Source organism: Nothobranchius furzeri, chromosome 12 (assembly GCF_043380555.1).
Source record: "Nothobranchius furzeri strain GRZ-AD chromosome 12, NfurGRZ-RIMD1, whole genome shotgun sequence".
NCBI classification, from domain to species: domain Eukaryota; kingdom Metazoa; phylum Chordata; class Actinopteri; order Cyprinodontiformes; family Nothobranchiidae; genus Nothobranchius; species Nothobranchius furzeri.
In genome coordinates, this window is record NC_091752.1 from 56,292,875 (window position 1) to 56,313,533 (window position 20,659).

The following is a 20,659-nucleotide window of genomic DNA, read 5'->3' on the forward strand; positions in this document are numbered from 1 at the left end:
ATACTAGATTTAACTAGATTCATTTGGTGATTCCCTAAAATATAACATGTATATGACACAATCCACTCTTTATATCTAAAACATCACCACTTCCTGTGGATATATGGCACACTGGAGCATCATACTGACTGACACATCTGTCAGAAAGATAAATATGGTTCTGGCTCAGATCCTCCACATGGCTTATGTGCACAATGAATGACTTCATGGTTTAATAGACTGCATGCTGTAATAGTAGATGAACTGATGACTTCAGCTGTGATCAGTACATGGCAAAACAGGAAAATAACACATGAGTTTTAGCAATAAAGTAATTAAAGAACTTAAAGCAGCTCTAGAACTCAAAACCTTGTTGCTGAATTTCAACAGCTTGGGGTTTCTAGCGTAGCGTACCGAAAAGTCAGAGCCGTCTCTGACCTGCTTTCATATGTAAATAAGTAATGTAAAGGTCACAGAGAAAAGTTTTGCTCTTCAGAAAAGCTGGTGTGACATGTCATTAGCTTAGACACACCTCCTTAAATCGACATGTCTCAATGTCAGCTATACATAAACGTCGTCGTGGTACTGCTGACTGCAGAGCAACGCTAACCTGAGCTACTGCTAACGTCCTTGTGGGATGGCAGGAAATACCATAAAGAAAAAAACACACATAATGTTCCAGGATGTTCTGGAAATATCCAGATTATAAATAGATCCCAGATAGATCCATATCTTGCCTATTGAGTTATCCAGATAATGTACACAGCTTGACAGAGTTTGTAATAGGGATGTGTATTGGTGAAATTATGGTGATACGATACAGGGGAGACGATACGATATATTGCAATACATTCAGTCAGACGATATTAGTGACTTTTTAGACTGAATTTATTGTAGGAAAATTCAATAACCAGTCCAAATTAATACGTAACATCTTTAACCTGAGGTATCTGAACCATAATAGAGGTATTTACATTTCAATGGTGGAATCAAAACCCATTGCACACTGCTGCCAACGAGCGGTCGGCGTTTGAATTGCACCAAAAGAAAAGAAAATACACAAATGTTTGCATGTAAATTCTTCCAAAAGTTAGATACACTGTTTTTGAATACCAACATAATACTGCAGGAAAAAATACCACGATATATTGCGATATCGATATTTTCGAGACACGGCTTTTGAATAACGATATATCACAGAAAAAATCACAATATATTGCCATATCGATATTTTCTTCCACCCCTAGTTTCTAACTTCAGGCAGTACCATTGAGCCACTGAAGTAAAACAGCCAATCAGCAGCCAGCTTATTTAATGTTCATGTCCTGGCTGAGTGGGTGGGGCAAACTAGCATTTCCATTGTAGGGCTTTATCATGGGGTTGTGTTTTACCATTACCAGGTCTCCTGGGATGTTTCTCAATGTCAAGGCACCTGGCCTTGGGAGGTGATGTCTTGCGAGGCCAGGCGCCATGCTTACGAGGACACTGTCCTTCCTTGGTCAAAGAAAATGGTTAAATGGAACAGACTTGCATCACGTGACCGCGGGTTCCACGGCGGTCACATAACATCACGTGACACGGGAGATAACATTATATTTTATACGTATTAGTTTCAATATAAATATATAATGAGCTTTTTACTTTTTATATTGTGTATATATTTGTTAAATTATATATATAAGTGAGTTACTACCCGCTAGCCACCGAAGCTGACACTACTAAGTAACTAACCAACCAGAGATAACTTCTTTGGATCTAAAAAAAAACCATTTTAAATCAGTTGACTTACTTTTAAACTTGAAAATTTCCCCCGAAGTAGCTTTTGAGCCGCCATCCTTTTGAAAATACTGCAGTGTATTCTGGGTAATTTTTGACCAAGGCTAGGCTACACCTCCTGTGTAGCCTTGCTCAGCTAGCTAAATGGCTAACAAACGGAGAACACATGAGTTGGTAGAACATGAACATTGGAACACGTCTTAGCGGCTCCTGATGACGTATCTCCTAAGCAACCGGGGCGGGGCCAAGACATCAAGGCGAGGTTCCCTGGCACTGAGAAACACCCCTGGTCTATTTTGAGCCCCAGCAAAGTTTAATATGCTAAACAAGCTCAAAGAAGTTTCAAGTTGTAACAAAATAAATCAATTCTACGATGCCAATAAAGATTGATTTTAGAATTTAGCACAAACATGGTGGCAGGTAATCTAGGGGTACATTCAAGAACCACTTTGCCCCAGAAAAACTGCTTGGCCTCTGGATGTCCACGAAAATAAAATGAAATGAAATAAAATACAGATAAGATATCTAAGAACTGATGATGTTGATGTTATTCTCTCAGAGACAGATCCAGATTACATACTGTCAATAACACATGAAACTGAGATTAAAGTAAACCAAGCTGTCAATCCTTCAGGCTCTTGTTTAAATGTGAAGAAACAAATCCATGACAGATAAAACCAAAATGGGGTTTTTAACATCTTAAAACAGCTTCAATCTTTATTTCACAAACCTTTACATTGTTATACATGCCATCTGTACATGTTATTTCTGTAGAAACTTTAATAAACCCCTGCTGAACCTGATGTACATTTAGCTGCTGCCGATATCACAACTAGCCAAAGACTTCCATGTAAAATTGATGGTGATGACAAGGGATATGATATTAAAGTTGCATTAACTAGTAATGGATTGGGGGGAGTTAAACCACCAAATAGTTCCCGAGCACAGCCACTGCTGCAGCTCACCTCTCCCCATGAGGATGGGTTAAAGATGCAATTTCACCAGCGTGAGATGATGACTAATGGGACTTTAACTTTAAATGTCCCACTTCCGAGCATTCAGAAGTAAGGTCCAGCAGAAATTTCTTATTATTTATGCCAAAAATAACCCTGTAATGCAAAACTGACATTGATGTAAATGTTAATTAAATAACATTTGCACAAATGTTTCTGACACTTTTGAGGCAGATGACAGCACATCATGTCGGCTGGGTGTGTGTAAAAGCTAACGAACGTAAACTCTGTTTCTCTGAACAGAGGCCGGTCAAGAAGCTACCTGGGTAAAAAAGTAACTATAACTCTTACAAAGAAACACTGAATGTGTTATTAAAGTCTGTGGGGTTCTTGTTCCTCACAGGACAGATTTAATGGACGACAGCACAACAGCGACCGTCCTGGATCGGTTTTGTCTTCGGTCGCTCATCGTCCAACTTCATTCCACTGAGTTTAATCATGCAATTGGGATTGTAACGCTTTGAAAAACTGACAGCATCATAATTTAGTCCACTAAGGGTCAGAAACCCCCCCAGGAAAAATCACTAAGCTCTCTCACCATTCTCCTATGATGTTTGAAGTCCAGACAGTGTGTAGCTTCCATTAGAAAAAACAATACCCATAAAACACGGAGCAGGTGGAGAAAACAGGAGTCAGAGGTTTTAGATTTAATGGATATGTTTAAAGTTTGCAAAAACAAGCTCTCAAATTATTTATTAAGCAGTAGCCACATTATTTCATGTATTACCAGCACAGGCAAAAGCTAAAATTAACATAACAAATATATCCTTACAAAAGACGTTTAGAGTTGGCCAGCTTATCGTACAAGTCACAGCATTTTCAGGATTTTAAGGAAATAAAAACGAGTTGACATGAAGAGTTGATGGACGGCCAAAAGAGTCCAGAGAACAACTCCATCCTCTGGGGGGCATCAATCAGCTAACAGAACCACGCATCCGGCTAGAGGCACATCCAGATCTTTGGTTATCTTAAACAAACAACCGCTGGCAGCTTCCTCTTCCACGATTTGGTAGCTATTGTTTATTTTTCCAAGACAACGTGTAGCTAAGAATTGCGAAAATAATTAACCCGGAGGTCGAGGGAAGCCGGTGATTAACTACAACCCGAACATTTAGTCCTGATTCTCGTTTCAGTAACAAACAAATAAAAGAGAAAGGCTGATTAACATGTGAATGATGTGTAAGCTCCGCGCAAACAACAGAAGGGTGATGCAGGCTCCATAATGAGTTTCAGCTACAGGGTTTACTGAATGACGCGCTCTGGTGGGATGAAGACCACGCATCCCTGGGTGAGTGTTTTAGCCCCCCAGCTGCTGCTACGACCCGTTTGCTCTCCTACTTAAACACAGAACATAAGCCAGGAACTCCATTTATCAGTCTCTCACCACTACGAGGGTACAAGCAGCTAATAAAACTCATGCTGGGGGAGAGTGGGACGTCATTTAGCTCAAGCTGCAACTGGCCCACCGAGCAGAAACAAGTGACGGTGTTTGTTTTGTATCTTATTTTGTGAGGTTGCAGAGAGTTAAACATGATTTTTAAACACATTAGAAGACTGATAAAAGTGAAGAAACCATATTAAATTCTCAGATTTTTAGATAGAAAACTTTTACGGGATATGTTTGCCATAGCCAGCATGCAAGAATAAAATGGGTAAGTGATGCATTAGTGTTGTTAAGGGCTGCAAACATCTTTGTATGCATGATGTTTATGAGTTTACTCAGTCTGCTGCTAAAGCCTATAAAAGCATCCTTGCACAGAAACTCAAACTTGCTTACATCCTCTAATAGTTTTAAAAAAACAAACGGTACATTCTCCATCTGTGGAGGCCCAAGACGCTGATTTTTGATGCTCTCACATTAAGCAGGCGTCAAAACTCTAAAAGGAAATGGGGACCGAGAATCAGAACTGAGGGTTGCTGTCATCCTCCCAGATTGTGAGATTTGTTAGACTGCGCGTCATTTTGACACGAGTGCGACGGCATGCTAATAGCAGAAACGTCCTGTGGTGACGGCGTCTCCACGAGTCACACGACAGACAGCATGTCCTTAAAGACAATCCCCACAAAGACAAGTTCATGATAAATCAGAGAATCTGGAACATGAGAAGAAAGAAATCATAAAAATCTAAACCTATTACAGAAGTATGATAGTTTTTCACTGTGAGAGGACTCTTGGCCATGAGACGAAAAATTGCCTGATTTTATAGAATCAGAAACAAATAGGAGTTCATTCTGTTACATTAGTGGGGACTTTACTATGGAAACTATTCTAAAGTTTCAGAAAAAAAAGTTCAGAAAAATGATGAAATTCGACAAATCTGCATCTCTTCACCACTTGATTTGCTTTATTTGAATTTTCTTTATCCTATGAACTCCTAATAAGCAGTTGTGTGCTTTTTTACAGAATAAACAGAAAATCTTTTATGCCTCTTATACTTTTTGCTCTGACACCATCTGCGCACCCATTTACAAATACATAATAAACTCACGCCTGCCTGGATCCGTCTTCAGCAAAAAGCCAATAATAAAAAAAAAGTCTGAATGCTGACAATTTTCATTTCATCAGGAAGCCTAAAGAGTCAAACACATTCCCAGTTGGGGGCTGATTTGTCAAATAGCTTCCCACAGAGCTCCCGTCTAGCCCAAGGACGGAGCGCGGTGAAGACACAGCCGACGAGTTTAGGCTGGAGTCTTGCTGTTTTTGGTGAAATAATAACAAACTGCCCTCTCAGTGGCTGGGACTTCTAATTATTCTGACCAAAATGTCTCACACTCACTGTGAAGGAAAACTACAACTCAGTGATCAGGGAGTAGCGGGCGGTTTCCGGAAGAAGACGACTACCTGCGGTGAGAGGACAATGCCTCGGAAAAATGTGCGGCGCTGGTGGAATGGGACGCTTTACCGGGCATCCCAACCTGTACACGGAAATAAAACAAAACATCTTCAAACAGAGCAAAAGCTCTTTGACCAGAACCATAACTTCTGCTACACGTGGACTCCTGTGGTTTGGGGATTTTAGTTCTTTGCATTGATTTTGCAAAAGTTTGCCATGTTGAAAAAATAATGAAAAAAAAAAAAAAAACACGGAAAAAGTTGAGATGTTTTTTTTTTCTTGAAGTTTTTTTATTTTTCTTTTTTGTATTGTTTCGAGCGCACACCATCACTGTCCAACCTACTTTTATTGGAATGGTAGGAAGTAAAAATTTCAGTATTCTCGTACTTAATCCAGAGTGAATTTTCACACCGAGTGTCAGTACGAGTCTTGCTTCAAGTTAAAAGTGTGTCAACCTGCTGAGCCTTTGAAACACCAGTACAGCGTCAATGGTCAAAACACAAAATGGTTGTCCACAGGAGAGCGCTGGGTGTGTGTGTGCGAGAACATGGATCTGTGGAGACCCCCTACCTGGGCATCGCGCTGTCTCCACTCCTGGTTGTGCTGTTGGTGCTGTTGCAGGGTGGCCCTGGCCTGTCTCTCCAGGACGCTCACCTCCCGCTGGTGCTCCTGGACCAGGCTGTCCTTTTCCGCGCTGTGCTGTTGCTGTAGCCGCGTCCTCTCCTGATCGTGCTGCGCACGCTGCTCAGCCATCTGATTGGACAAGCAGGCAAGAAGAGACTTCATCAGCCAACACACACTCAGCGCAACCCTGTCGTCATGACAACTTGTCCATCCACATCCCTTTTTCGTCTTGTTTCTTCCACCACGTTCCTCCAACCAGAACACCCATGTGCCCAACTAATTTGGGATAACTAGAAGAAACATGGAAAGAGATGAAAAAAAAAACCTGGAAAGTTTCTTCGCATCCTGACTTTGTCAGAGGGCGACACGATATGATGTGTTTACATCTGTCTCACTCCCCCAACCCTCTCAGATCCCCTGCTAAATGTACAGGCTGGCCTTCAAATGTCCCACTGTCGCTCTTCAAACTCGTCCTATTCAGAGATCGGCGTATAAAAGAGCAGCTAGTTTCTGTTCAGCGAGAAAGCTGGCAGGGGTTAGCCATCTGGTCCCAGTAACCATCCGATGCCCCATGCTATGCGTCTGACAGCATGTGAAAATCGGCTTAGGCAATGAATATGACGATTATTATAACCCAAATCCTAAAAAAAAAGCTTAAGAGGGAGGCAAGGGCTGCAAATTTGAAAAGATTCTTAACAGTTCTTGACAGTGTTTTTCCTTTTACTGGATTCTCTGGATTTATTCTGACATTGGTATCAGATTCCTCGTTTTCAGCGATCATAAGAAAATGCGTGCATAATGATTAAGTAGGCTGTGATGTTTAGATTATGGTTCTAAAGAACTGATTCTTAAGTCAAAAGTAGAATAAAGATCTGTAAAATATTAAAGTAGGAGTTACTGCAGACTCAGGTCTGACAATTGAGTCAACGGCACAAATCACAATACAGTAGGGGGATAGAAAACACTTCTAATGGGACAAAAAGCTCCAATTTTTCAAGGCTTAATCATCTGTCAGCTGAGACAAGTCCGTTTACCAGCTCGGCTGTAAGCGGGGTCACCTGCTGAGAGGTGAGCCTGGCTGCTGAAGCTCCCACACCCAGGATCCCAAGCCTTTCCCAGGCTCCGTCCCATTCCCACTCCCCCATTGCGGGGGGACAAGCGACCCCCACATCATCCAATCGCTCAGACCCGGCCAGAGCCTTTAAAGGACAGCAGGGGCTTGGGGCCCATTTGCCTCCCTGCTTTGAAGCTAATCCCTACACATTGTCCATGACGGCACCCAACCTGGCCTGCCAGAGAAGAGAAGACCGGCAGCCTCTGTGCCCACTGTCTGCTCTGCCCATGTCCCCATCTACCAACGCTGAACGCTATTCAGAGCAGGTGATGAATGAGGAGCTACAGGAAGCCGGGTTTGGTCCCGAATCTGAGAGCAAGGCAACAATAGACATTTCATTTAGGGAGTTATAGTTATGGTTATAATTTATAGTTTTGTCTAATTCCTAATAAAAGGGTGAAGAGGGTTAGGGTAAGCAATATGGAGGGATTCAAATGTAATGTATCTGTGTGGCTCTGAGGAATGAGACAGCTTGGAGAGAAAACTTTAAGATAATGCACATATTTGTCTAATCTTTATGAAAGATCATGGTTGGACAGTAACTGCACTGGACATAGGGGGTGGTAATGCATTCTAAAAAAGTTTAAATTGTCTCAAATGTACTAATATTCTACCTTTTCTACCTTTAATAAACATAAATGCCATATGAGCAGGCATAGAATATTTGGCTAAATAGTAAGACAATAAGTAAGGCCTCAGGTACAACCCTCATCAGGGCCCCAGAGCCTGACCTCAGCATCAAACAGACCACATGTTGGTTTTAGCGTTAAACAAACTTTGCTTTACACTCCATGATGGTGAGTCATTATTAGTGTGCACATGAGGGAATGCTTCACTTACTTTCTATCCAGTCTGGCTTTTAAATTATTAGATGGAGTGGAAAAGGATTGTAAAAGGGTAGAATGCCTTCTCTAGGTCAGGGATGAGGTCCTGCCTCAAGTGGAGGGGTTAAAGTATCTCAGGTTCTTGTTCACGAGTGAGGGAAAGCCGGATTGGGAGATTGATAGGTGTTTGGGTGCTGCATCTGCAGTGATGCGGGTGTTTTACCGGTCTGTTCTGGTGAAGAGAGCTGAGCTGGAAGACAAAGCTCTCGATTTACTGGTCGATCTACCTTTCAACCCTCAGCTAGGGTCATAAGCTTTGGATAGTGACCAAAACAACAAGATCACAGATACAAGAGGCCGAAATGGGATACAGTGAGAAGCTTAGTCATCAGGGAGGGGCTCAGAGCAGATCCGCTGCTCCCCCACATTGAGAGGAGCCAGTTGAGGTGGCTCAGGCATCTGACGCCTTCTGGATGCCTTCCTTTGTGACGTTTCCCGGGCACGTCCAACCCAGAGGAGGCCAAAAGGATGATCCAGGACATGCTGGAGAGACTATGTTTCTCGGTTGACTAGGGGACGCCTTACCCCCAAATTCCACTACCTCCGCTCCGCCCCCGCCTTCCGCAGCCGCTCGCTTCCGAACTCAATTTTTACTGGTACCCGCTCTACAACGGCTCCGCTCGGGTGCAGAGACCTGAGGTGGGCAAACAAGCATGCGCAGGATTTTCGAGATCTTGCGATACAGTCCGAGCAATAAACGCGGACGTTAGATCCAAACACCCGTTGTGTGGGAGAAGCATCGGCATGAACTGTTTAATCTGCCCATCATTTGTGTTGAGAGATCAGCAGTGTTTGGATCAACAAAGTGTGACAACTTTGATAGTAGAAACTGTATTTATGGCTTACTTTTGTGCATTTAAACTTCAGCTGCCATTGATAGTTGTTAAAAGTTGTTAAACCTGTTCATATGAAACAAAAAACGCATTTTGTTTATCGATTTATTGTGAAAAACGGAAGTTATGCTTGCTCCTTTTCCTGTTGGGCAGTTGTGATTTCTGTCCATTTACTGCGGAGGTGCTCCGGCGTCCGGCGAAAATAGGATCGATTCTATTTTTGCCGGACGCCGGAACAGAGGGCGGCGCACGGCCGCAGTAGTGGAATTGCTCTGATTGACTACAACAGGACCGATTTTGCTCCGGCGTTCGTGTCGGAGCGGAGCGGAGGTAGTGGAATTTGGGGGTTAGGATTCCCCCAAAGGAGCTGGCCCAAGTTAGCCTGGCATGCCAGACTCCTTCTCTGTTTAATTGTGCACAGAGAAAGGATCTGAGAACTCTCCTATTCAAATAACCCCACCCCGTGAGAGTTCTAACCGAGCCAATCAGCGCTGAGTAGCGTACATCACACACCACAACGCTGAGTTTGTCATAAACATGGCGACTGAAGCGGAGTTCGCTGCGGCTCTTTCTTCTGTTCTAAATTACTTGAATGTCTTTAAAACCCCAACAATTGGAAGCGCTAAAAGCCTTTCTTCAAAAAAAAAAAAAGATGTTTGCGCCGCTGCCAGATGCCTTTTTTTTTTACTACAGCTAAAAAACTAAAAGCGTCCCACGGTACAGTTGGTTTTCATCTTTTTATATGATTGGTTATTTTTGAGCTTCCTAGCCCCGTCCCTCATGTGCCTCTCTGCCTCACTACTGCCTGTGAGTTACCAGACTCTTTTGCTGTGCAGAATTAAACAGAGGAGGAGTCTGGCAGGCCAGGCTAGGCCAAAGTGGCTGGGGAGAGGTACGGATGGGTAGATAAGTGGACACAGAAGAGACAAAAGGCCTAAAAGTATTCTGTAGGTTAATTTGAATAGGGACAGATCCCAGAATGTAACTCAAACCTTACACTATAAAGATATTTGGTTCAAATCTGCAGTGTACACCTGGTAGTTGTGTTGGATAGAGGTCAGATTATGTTCATACCACATACAAATCACAATGGAGTACTTATGGAACATGCACAGACCCTATGGAAGAGGCGGTCTCCATATGGTTGTTTTGGTCTTCCCCTAGTGAAGGGGTATTCAATTTCAGGTCTGGAAGGCCGGTATTCAGCATGTTTCAGTGGTTATCCTGCTCCAAACTTGATCCAAACTTTCTTTAGTTGGTCATTCACTAAATTCTAAATTCTTCAGTGAAAATGTCTTCTGACTGGACCTTCTTGATAAAAATACTACTTTAATTGGCAAACTGCATCTGTGGTACATTTTATAGATTCAGCCAAAGAAACTGGATCAAATTAAGGAAGATTGCTTTAACAAAGTGTCTGAAAATCCTATTTACAATTGATTCTTCACCACCAACAACAAAAGATGAAGCAAAACAGACCCAGCAAAATCCCTGGCTGTGACTTCACAACAGGCACGTGCAGCAGAGGATTGCTGGGTGCTGCGGTTCTTTAAAGGGACCAGTGTGGCGGTTATGAGGGAAGATTGAGTCAGTTAGAGCACAGCTTGGTGCCACAGACGCAGTGTGAATGTTTTGCATGAATTAAGGCGGGATAATGAGGTAATGGGCTTCTTTAATGCTGGGGGGGATGTCTGACATTTCTGGTACAGAGGAGGAGGGCAGAGGAGCACAGAAGAGAAGGGCTGTCTGGTCTCAGCAGGGAAGGCTTGAGCGCATCAAAGAAGGAGGAGAGAAAGCAGAGAGAAAACCATTTTCCCCCCTGACTGTAGGGTTTGAAGGGTTGTAAGTGGCACTGAGTTGTGATGGAAGAACCTTTTCATCTGTTTGTACACCTACATGTCTATAAACTAGACTCCTTTATCGTTTATACTTGTTGGGGATTTCCTTTAACTGTAAAGCTCTTGAGCATTTGCAAGCCTCACTAAAACTTCCCCGTTTTCTCTTTCTGAAATCTTATTACACCAATCCCAACAGCTTGAGAACACGGACGAACAGGCCCGTGGGAGGAAGTCAGCCTCAGTGCTTGAATACAGAAAACAACGCGACGATGGCGTGTTTTTGTCACCAACTTAAATAAGATCATTATAACTATAATTCCATCGTCTTTGTGTGTGTTTATCTTTAAAACCAAATTATTTATTTTAGCTTCTCTTAGATCAATGCAACTGCAAACTGGTCCTACAAAAGTAATCTTAACCCTTACTAGATTATTACAACAAACTGAAATGTCTTCTTTTGTTTAGCCACCAACTCTGCTTTCTGCAGACGTGCCTACGGTAGACGGGGATATTATTTACGTCATTTAAAAAAAATTTGTTTACATCTAAAAATAATTTCTTTTTCAAATTAATTTTTTCTAACACAAGCCGTCTGCTCGTGGCGCAAATCAGTAAGTGAATGGTTCCATCGGCCTCCTATCCTCCATTCAAATCAATCTACAGCAAATTACATGCAACGTGAACTCCATCTGGCCAGAAAATGAGTGTTAGCATGCTTATTAACACTCAGGTTGAGTGCCAGTTTGATGCCTGGAAAGCAATCATGTTGTGGATACACATGGGAAATAGAGATGTTACAGCAGTTAGCGCTGCACACTCCCCAGACTCATGTTTTTCCACATGATCACACCATACATACAGACACGAGGCAAAACAACCCATTAACACCAGTTTCCATTGGCTGCTGCTGAAAGGCAAAAGCTGGGGGATGTTTTTGTCTTTGTAATTTTACCAAAATAACTCCTGCACTGTAGGTCACATCTCAGGGGAAAGTTGGATGAACATCTACGGTAGATTACCTTTGCAGTCAATTCAATTCAAGATGGCAACCACAACTAGTCAACATCAGCAAACACAAAAATGGTTTTCTCAGTCAATTATACAAATAAGGTGTGTAATAGGGCTGCAACAAACGATTATTTGGATAATCGATTAATCGGATGGGGTCTCGACACGATTAATCGATTAATCGGATTACATGGGGAAATTTTTAAAAACTGCTAGGGAAACGTTATTTCTCTCCTTCCTTCACTTTATTTAACACAACATTATTAGAAAACAGTTCAATAGCAGAAAAACAACATGCCATCACCTAAATTGTCTTATAAGGTGTATAGACAGAGACCCTAAGCTACATCTATCTGTGACCTAAAATGCTTGGTCCAAGTTAAACAGCTTAAGGGCAATTCTCATCTGTTTTGTTTGATCTCATCTGTTGACATTTATTTTAAATGTAATTAAACATAGGCTGTGAATTTATCAAAATTGATCACTATTTCCAAAAATGACTGAAAAAATACCAAATAGAACAAAAGTAAATGAATGCCATCCTCCTTGCGATGATGCCCTGGGCAACTGCCATAAAGTCACATCAAGAAATGCTGCTGATCATTCCAATGATCCCAAATAGACTCACATTAGGCCACATGAAAGCAACTGAACCCAAAAATATATTAACCAGTATATAACTGCACTCTCACACAACACGCCTGCAGCAACAGTTAGGACTCCTCCCTCCCTTTTAAAAGCGTTTTTGCTTCTGAGGACATTGTGGTTGTAAAACCACATGCTAGTAGTCTGGCCCCGGTGTGATCAACCAGTTTCTGCGGGAATGTGACGGCGGAACCAGGGCCAGATTAACACTTTGTCGTACCCTGGGCAACAATATTCAAGGGCTCCATCATCACGACCCAAGGATCACCATAATGTGGTCACATACAGAATATTTTACTGTAATATGCAGTAAATATACTCAATACTTGAATGCCTGACAACACGTAACCCGCCCAGAGTAACCTTTGACCCACCTCGTGTGGACTGACCAATGAGGAGAGGGTCTTAACTTGAGGCCCTCTCTTCATTGGTCAGTCTGCATGAGACTGACTCTCAACTGACGTTCAGTCGTAGGCAGCGAAGCGTCTCTGTGCAGTGCAAAAGCCCGGGTGGACAGTTTGTTTAATGTAGGGTGACCATATTTCCATTTCCAAACAAGAGGACAGGGGATCTGTGCCTATGACGTCACACTATGGCAACGCCACACAAACCATGTTGGGACCCATTTTTTGTAAGAACTAAATTAATATCAGATTCTGCCAATTAAAGGGCTCTAAAACAATTCATATGTAAATATTTTGCATATTTAATGCAAAATCTAATTTTTCTGCTTTAGTGCTGCAACAAGGTTTTATTAATAATAAATTATTATACCTTTTGTTTTACTACAGCATCGGTAAGCTTCCTGTGCACAGATTATTAAGGATGCTTGTTTCAACTGTGAGATTAGACGATAGGATCAATGAAAAAATAAGTTGTCACAAACTCCATGGAAACTTTCAGAGAATCCACAAATAGTGGCTTTCAAATGGTTTTGTTACTTTTTGCAAGTTTATAAAATAAGCAGATGAGACAGCATGTCTGATAATTTAGTTTTTCATCTGATAATATTAGAACATGTCAGTAATGTCTGAGGGGCTTTTATAAACACCATATAACTAACACTACTGGAGAGGGCATGAATTACACAGAGGCTTCTGGGGAGCCCAGTTATTGGGGGGGGGGGGGGGGGGCATTTTGCCTTGGCCCCCAAAATGTCTTGAAACGGCCCTGGGTGTGTGACTGAGTTTTGAAGGTGATCTGAATTGTATCAGATGTATAAATATGACATGTGTATAACTTATTGTTTTTTACTGGTAAAAACGTGTAGTGGAGATAAATCTACCTACATTTTACTTTTCAACACTTTGTTTTGTTTTCTTGTTTTTATTGAACTATTTTCCTGTCCTGTCTGTCTCTCATCTTCCTGCGTCTCCTCTTAATTCTCCAGAAAATCTGTTGCCTGGATTCTTACCTTTTCACCTCATCAGTTACTTTTGAGCAGGTCAAAGGGATCTCCTGACCGAAAAGCGCAGAGCGCGTTTTCGATGCTGCGTGAGGTGACATCACCACAGCACAGGTGATGAGCTCCGCAGTAGCGCGCTTCAGGCACAAATAAGACAGAAAATAGAGAACATGTGCGGACATGAACGATCGTGTGCTAATTATAGTTTTTTGGTTGCGCCACTTTGAGAATGGACCGTGCGCTGGAAGCAGCTGCCTGGATCGCTGTGCAACAATGCGGAACCGGTTCGCAGCAGCTCAAGTCTGCCGGCTCTCCCTCGCGCTGATCTGCCTGTACCGGCTCTCCCTCACGCTGATCTGCGGCTCTCCCTCGCGCTGATCTGACTTGCTCTGGTCTGCGCGCAACGGCGGGCGGGAAGGGGGGGGCGCTTTTGGAAGAGTTGTGCGACACAACGAATCGATGACGCAATTCGTTGCCAACGCTTTTAGTAATCGATTTTCATCGAATTTATCGATTCGTTGTTGCAGCCCTAGTGTGTAAAGAGTTGAATGTCATACCCACCCACCAGCAATAGCGGGTTGAGAGTCCTGCCTTTTTATTGGTCATGAACCACAAGATGGATGTATTAAATAAAATTTAAAAAAATCATGATATTTATGTCTACAACAGATAAAATTTCTGCATAAACTCAGAAAAGATGGTCAACAAAACTAATCTTAGCCAACACAAAAAAGGCTAAAACTAAAAGACTTTAACACACACTAGAAGAAAAACTGTGAAACGTCATTACTAAGACTTATTCAAAGTGAGCAACAGTGAAGAACATGTTAGTAAAGTTAATTTATAAGTAATGTTTGAAGGTTTTTTGCACACAGGTATTATTTGCAGTAGGGTTGGGCGATGATTGAACTATTGGCGATGGCCCGAGCCATTACGATTGTTTTTACAAGAGGCTATATTTTTATTTATTTATTTGTTGGCCTGTGAGTTTGTTTGTTAATGACAAATATTTTACACGTTTTGCACAAAGAACATGGCGCGGGTAACAATCAAGAAAAGATCTCCATCTGAGCATTATCTCACACTTTCTCCGCATCTCACTGCTGACAGTGCGCACAAGCAGCGCTCTGAAGAGGAGCTCGGAGAGCGTCTGCGACACACTCGACATTGTGCACAAGAGCGCGGTGTTGAGTGGAAAGTGGAAACCCTTCTATATTTTAGAGAGTCTGGAAGACTTCTGGTTATTTCATTTGGAGAAATGTTTCCTGCTTCGAGTGTGTCAGCAGAGCGCGGATGCATCCAGAACAACATTTAAACATCCACGAGTCTGTCTGAGGCAAAAGTCCAGAACCTCAGAACCTCTTCAGCAAGCTCCCTACAGACATTTGATTACGCACACGCTGCAGGTGACCAGCTCAGGTTTAAGTGGAGCAGAAGGAATGTGCAGCTTTAATATATCTCATCTCATAAACAAATCATTAAAGTAAACAAAACTAAAGTATAAACTATTCTTACCATCTTAAGAACAGCTGCCTCAATAATAAAAACCATGGTGGTTGAATGAAACTGAGTGCCACTATCAATTGGATCCATTTCAGTTTGTTTCAGATTTCTTCACTCCCACTTGAAGAGGAGCACAAGAGATGAAAATCATAAGTAAGCCATGGATCTTCCAAGCAGACTGCATTAGTTTTCAATTGGAAACATTTAAGATATTTATTGAGCTGCATTCTGAGCCTAATCTAAAGCGTGTCCCTTATCATGAAATTTTAATCAGGTGGAACAGATGGGAACGAATAACAAGGCTATTCCAAACGGATGTCAGCTTCAACAAGCCAAGCGTTTGCTGATAATGTATGAAAGGTAGCGGCGTGATGATGATGACGATGGCGCATGCAAGACAGGACTCGATTCCCCCCCGAGTGCATGATGATCTCAGGAGCTAAGATTTACTCAGAAGAAGAGAAAGTTGCGGCCTCATACAGACCTGCTGCTCACAAGTCTGTCTTAGAGCGTCAAGCTGCTGTGAGAACTCTGGCCTGGCTCTCGCGGAGGCTTTTGGAGAGGATCAGGTCCTCCTCTACCTTCTCCATCTGAAGGAGCAATAAGGATTCAAGGAGAAGAGGAAAAGTCATTTTGAAGATAGCTTCACACAAACATGCCCCATGGAACTATATACATCCGTTTATGTCTTCTCAAATTCTAATAACTGAAAAACATTATATGATAGAAGGGCTACACTTAGTCAGCTACCTCAAAAACCCTTTTATGCAATTTGATGTAAAATGTATTTCTTCAATATACAAACGTTCTAAATGTTTCCTTAATATTTCCATTTTCATTGTGGCCATTTGTATCCTGACGATGACTTAATGTTCTAGCAAAATGGTGCGATAAAATTTTTTCAACGATGAGAACGGGAGAAAGGGCTCCCGGATGCCCCTCCGGGACAGACCAGCTGTCTGTGGAGGACTCTGAAGACGTGTGGATATTCGTGGTGTTGGTGTCGGGTTTCCTGCTGATCGGCATTGGAGGCTACCTGGCTTACCAGAAAATTAAGATGGTGGGGCGACGGTGGCGCAGGAGTAAAGTGCTCGCCCCGTAATCGGAAGGTTGCAGGTTCGAGCCCCACTCAGTCTGTCGCTGTCGTTGTGTCCTTGGGCAGGACACTTAACCCACGTTGCCTGCTGGTGGTGGTCGGAGGGACCGGTGGCGCCAGTGCTCGGCAGCCTCGCCTCTGTCAGTGCGCCCCAGGGCAGCTGTGGCTACATCGTAGCTCATCACCACCAGTGTGTGAATGTGTGTGTGAATGGGTGAATGACTGATTGTGTTGTAAAGCGCCTTGAGGGGTTCCAGGACTCTAGAAGGCGCTATATCAAATACAGGCCATTTACCATTTACCATTAACAAGCTGTTGAGGAATACTGGCCGGATCCCGGAGCTCAGAGATGGATTGCACCGCGCTGTGAATTCACAGACTCGCATAATTGCCGAGATGAATCGTAAGCTTGGGACTTTGGCCGAGATTCATTCATTGGCACAGAAGATGGATGCCATCAAGGATAGAGTGGACGAATCACCACAGATTGGGATAGTTTAATGTCCATTATTGGGATTTTGAGAGGTTGAGGACCAACAAACTGTAAGACAGAGAGGAAATCATCTCTGTCTGGCCCCAAAACAATTTCTAATCGGAATCTGGTGTCCTTGAGTCTGCAAGGCTACAACAAAAACTCACCCCTCAGAAGATATGTGGAATGCGCTGTCGCTATGGCAACTCAACTCTGTTTCGTATCCCAGCCTGGGCGGGACTGCGGTAAGGCCGCTGAAACGTTCCAGGGTTACTGCAACCCTCCAACTCTCAATGCTCCTCCCCCTATCCACACAGAGGTGACATGCACTGCTTCATTGTGGCTGCAGGAACTGAAGTAGGGATAGTCCCAACCCACCATCCCACCTAGTGTTGTGTTGTCTGAAGTCTGTTGCATATCTGTCTGAAGTGTTTCTTTGCAGAGCAAAGCTGCCCTCCTGGTGGGAGGGTAACTCTGAAGTGCCTTTTTTTCCCTCCACCTGAACCAATCCTCATGTAACCCTCTTATCTCTATTAAGGTAGCGTGACTCACGGTTGAGAATGACCACAGTCACCAATTCTTGTCATGTGTCTTGCCCATGTATGTCTGATCTCTGAATTGTGTGTACTGAAACTCTAATTTCCCTCTGGGATTAATAAAGTATATTTGATTGATTGATTGATTGATCTCACACAAGCTTCAGAACAGAAGAAAACACGCTGTGTTCCTACTAAAGGGAGATTGTCTTCCCACCACAAGCCTCGACTTCGATTCAGTCGACTCTTGTGTGTTTATCAGAGGTGTGGACTCGAGTCACATGACTTGGACTCGCGTCAGACTTGAGTCATTATTTTAATGGCTTCTGACTTGACTTGATAAAATCTATTAAGACTTACGACTTGACTCGGACTTGAAAGTCAATGACTTGCGACTTGAATCGACTTGCATCTGTTGACTTGATGATGGCTTGAGCATATTTGATATTTCAGCACAAAAGTGGCACGACATGGGCAAAAATCATAAATCATTCTTCGTTCTGGGTGTGATCTTGTACTGCTAAATGCAGCAGCACTTTGTTTATAATCAGTTTCAGTTCCTGCTTGTTTGAGCAAATAAATAAAGCTTTAAGAAAATGTGTTTCTGGAATTTACTTATTATTATTGTCATTAAATTGAACTTGGACAGATGACTTGATTATGACCTGAAAATTCTAAGTTAAGGACTTGGACTCGACTTGGACTTCCACATCACTGGCTTTGGACTTGATTTGGACTTGACTTGGACTTCACTCGAGACTTGACTGGAAAGACTTGTGACTTACTTGTGACTTGCAAAGCAGAGGCTTAAGTCACACCTCTGGTGTTTATTCTCCGAAGGTTGAATAGAAACAATTGAAGAGTTAGCAGGAAGTTATATTTTACAGAGGCACAGAGTTAAGCTTGGTCATTGTTACGGATGCCAGGCTGGCCTGTGGAGAGAAGGAGTCAGGATCACCCAGCTCTGGTGAAACAGCCTGGCACCGCCCCTCCTCCTCCTCTCTCCCGGGCTGCTCAGGAGCACAGCTGCGAGGAATCATCATGATGAGCAAACACCTGCATAAAAGGGCTGTACCTTCAGCAGTCTGGGAGGCAGCAGTGCAGGGGTTCTGCTGTCCTCCTGGGTTTTGTTTGGTTTTAACCCCTTTTTGGTTGCATTCGTTTGGATTAGTTGGAGTTTTAAACTGTGGTAGTTTTTAACTCTTGGTGATAAGTTTTTTAAAGGTTAACTGTATTTGGTGCAATTTTACTGACTTTGGTTTTTTAACACCTTCGTGTGGTAAAGCTTTTAAAATAAGCTTTTACCAGGTGTTTTAATCAGTAAATTGATTGGGACTTTTTATCAACTTTGGGATTTTAAAACACCTTCTGCTCGGTTAAACTTTTAATATAAGTTTTAACCATGTGTTATATAGTTGATAATTTGGCTGTGTAATGTTAACCTTTTTAGAGAGATCTGTTTGCTTGTGTTTTTAATACCTTTTTGTTACAAATAAACCCATTTTAAACTCTTCCGCCAGTTCTTATGTTACTCCCATCCTTCACATTTTTACAACACCTGTCGGGGACGTAACAGTCATGAAAAAAAAATGTCTAAGAGCTTTCTGGAGGCTTGCTTATGGTGCCATGTAAATGACTACTGCTAGTGTCTACGGCTGTGACTTTTTTTCTGTCTATAGTAAATTTCTCTGTTTTTAATGTATCTGTGTTTTTGTCTGAGTTGCTGCCCTGAACTCAAGAGTATTGAGCAGGATGCTGTGGGGCAAAAAAGTATTTAGTCAGCCTCCAACTGTGCAAGTTCTCACTCTTAAAAAGATGTGAGGCCTGTAATTTCCATCATGGTATACCTCACCTATGAGAGACAAAATGAGAAAAACAAATCCAGAAAACCACATTGTCTACTTCTTAAAATTAATATTTAAAAACTATGGTGGAAAATAAGTATTTGGTCAATAACAAAATTCCATCTTAATACTTTGTTATATACACTTTGTTGGCAATGAAGAGGTGAAATGTTTTCTGTAAGTCTTCACAAGGTTTTAACACAATGTTGCTGGTATTTTGGCCCATTCCTCCATGCAGATCTCCTCTAGAGTAGTGATGTTTTAGGGCTGTCGCTGGGCGGACTTTCAACTCCCTTCAAAGATTTTCTATGGGGTTGAGGTCTGGAGACTGGCTTAGGCCACTCCAGGACCTTGAAATGCTTCTTAAGAAGCCACTTATTTGTTACCCAAGTGGTGTGTTTGGGATCATTGTCATGCTGAAAGACCGTCATCTTCAATGCCCTTGCTTATGTAAGGAGGTTTTCACTCAAAATCTGACAATACATGGCACCATTCATTCTTTCCTTTACATGAATCATTCATACTGGTCCCTCTGCAGAAAAACAGCCCCAAAGCATGATGTTTCCACCCTCATGCTTTACAGTAGGTATGGTGGTATTTGGATGCAACTCAGCCTTCCTTCTACAGACGAGTAGACATTTCACCCATTTCTCCAGAACCCCTGAATAAGGCTTACCAGGAAGGCTCAGAAGTGTGATCCCCCTGTAGTTGGAACACACCCTGCGGTCCCCCTTTTGAAATAAGGAGACCAGCACCCCGGTCTGCCAGTCCAGTGGGACTGCCCCCGATGTCCACGCAATATTGCAGAGTGGCGTCAGCCAACACAGCCCCACAACATCCAGAGCCTTAAGGAACTCCGGGCGGAGCTCATACACTCCCGGAGCCTTGCCACAGCAGAGCTTTTTAACCACCTCAGTGACCTCAGCACCAGAGATTTGAGAGGCCAACCCAAAGTCCCCAGACTCTGCTTCCTCACTGGAAGACATGTCGGTGGGATTGAGGAGGTCTTCAAAGTATTCTGACCACCGATCCACAACGTCCTGAGTGGAGGTCAGCAGCACACCGTCCCCACCATAGATAGTGTTGGTAGCGCGCTGCCACGTCTCCAAAAAGGGTGGGTAGTCTGAACTGTAGTTTGGCGCATAAGCACAGACCACAGTCAAAACCCGTACCCCCACACGTAGGCGGAGGGAGGCTACCCTCTCATTCACTGGGGTAAATCCCAACGTACAGGTACCAAGATGGGGGCAACTAG

At 42.8% G+C, this 20,659-nt stretch overlaps 1 protein-coding gene across 7 annotated transcripts in view; it reads right to left on the minus strand.

Annotated features, from left to right (window-relative positions):
• The window catches only part of cep112 (centrosomal protein 112), a 186,984-nt gene that overhangs the window by 84,206 nt on the left and 82,119 nt on the right, over positions 1 to 20,659 (minus strand). For all 7 annotated transcript variants that reach the window (XR_011515758.1, XM_070542734.1, XM_070542735.1 and 4 more), the window contains one exon: positions 6,173 to 6,355. Coding sequence is in view for 6 of the 7 variants with exons in the window: in XM_070542734.1 (XP_070398835.1) it covers positions 6,173 to 6,355 (183 nt within the window). In the remaining variant the exon portion in view is untranslated. The remainder of the gene's footprint in view (positions 1 to 6,172; positions 6,356 to 20,659) is intronic.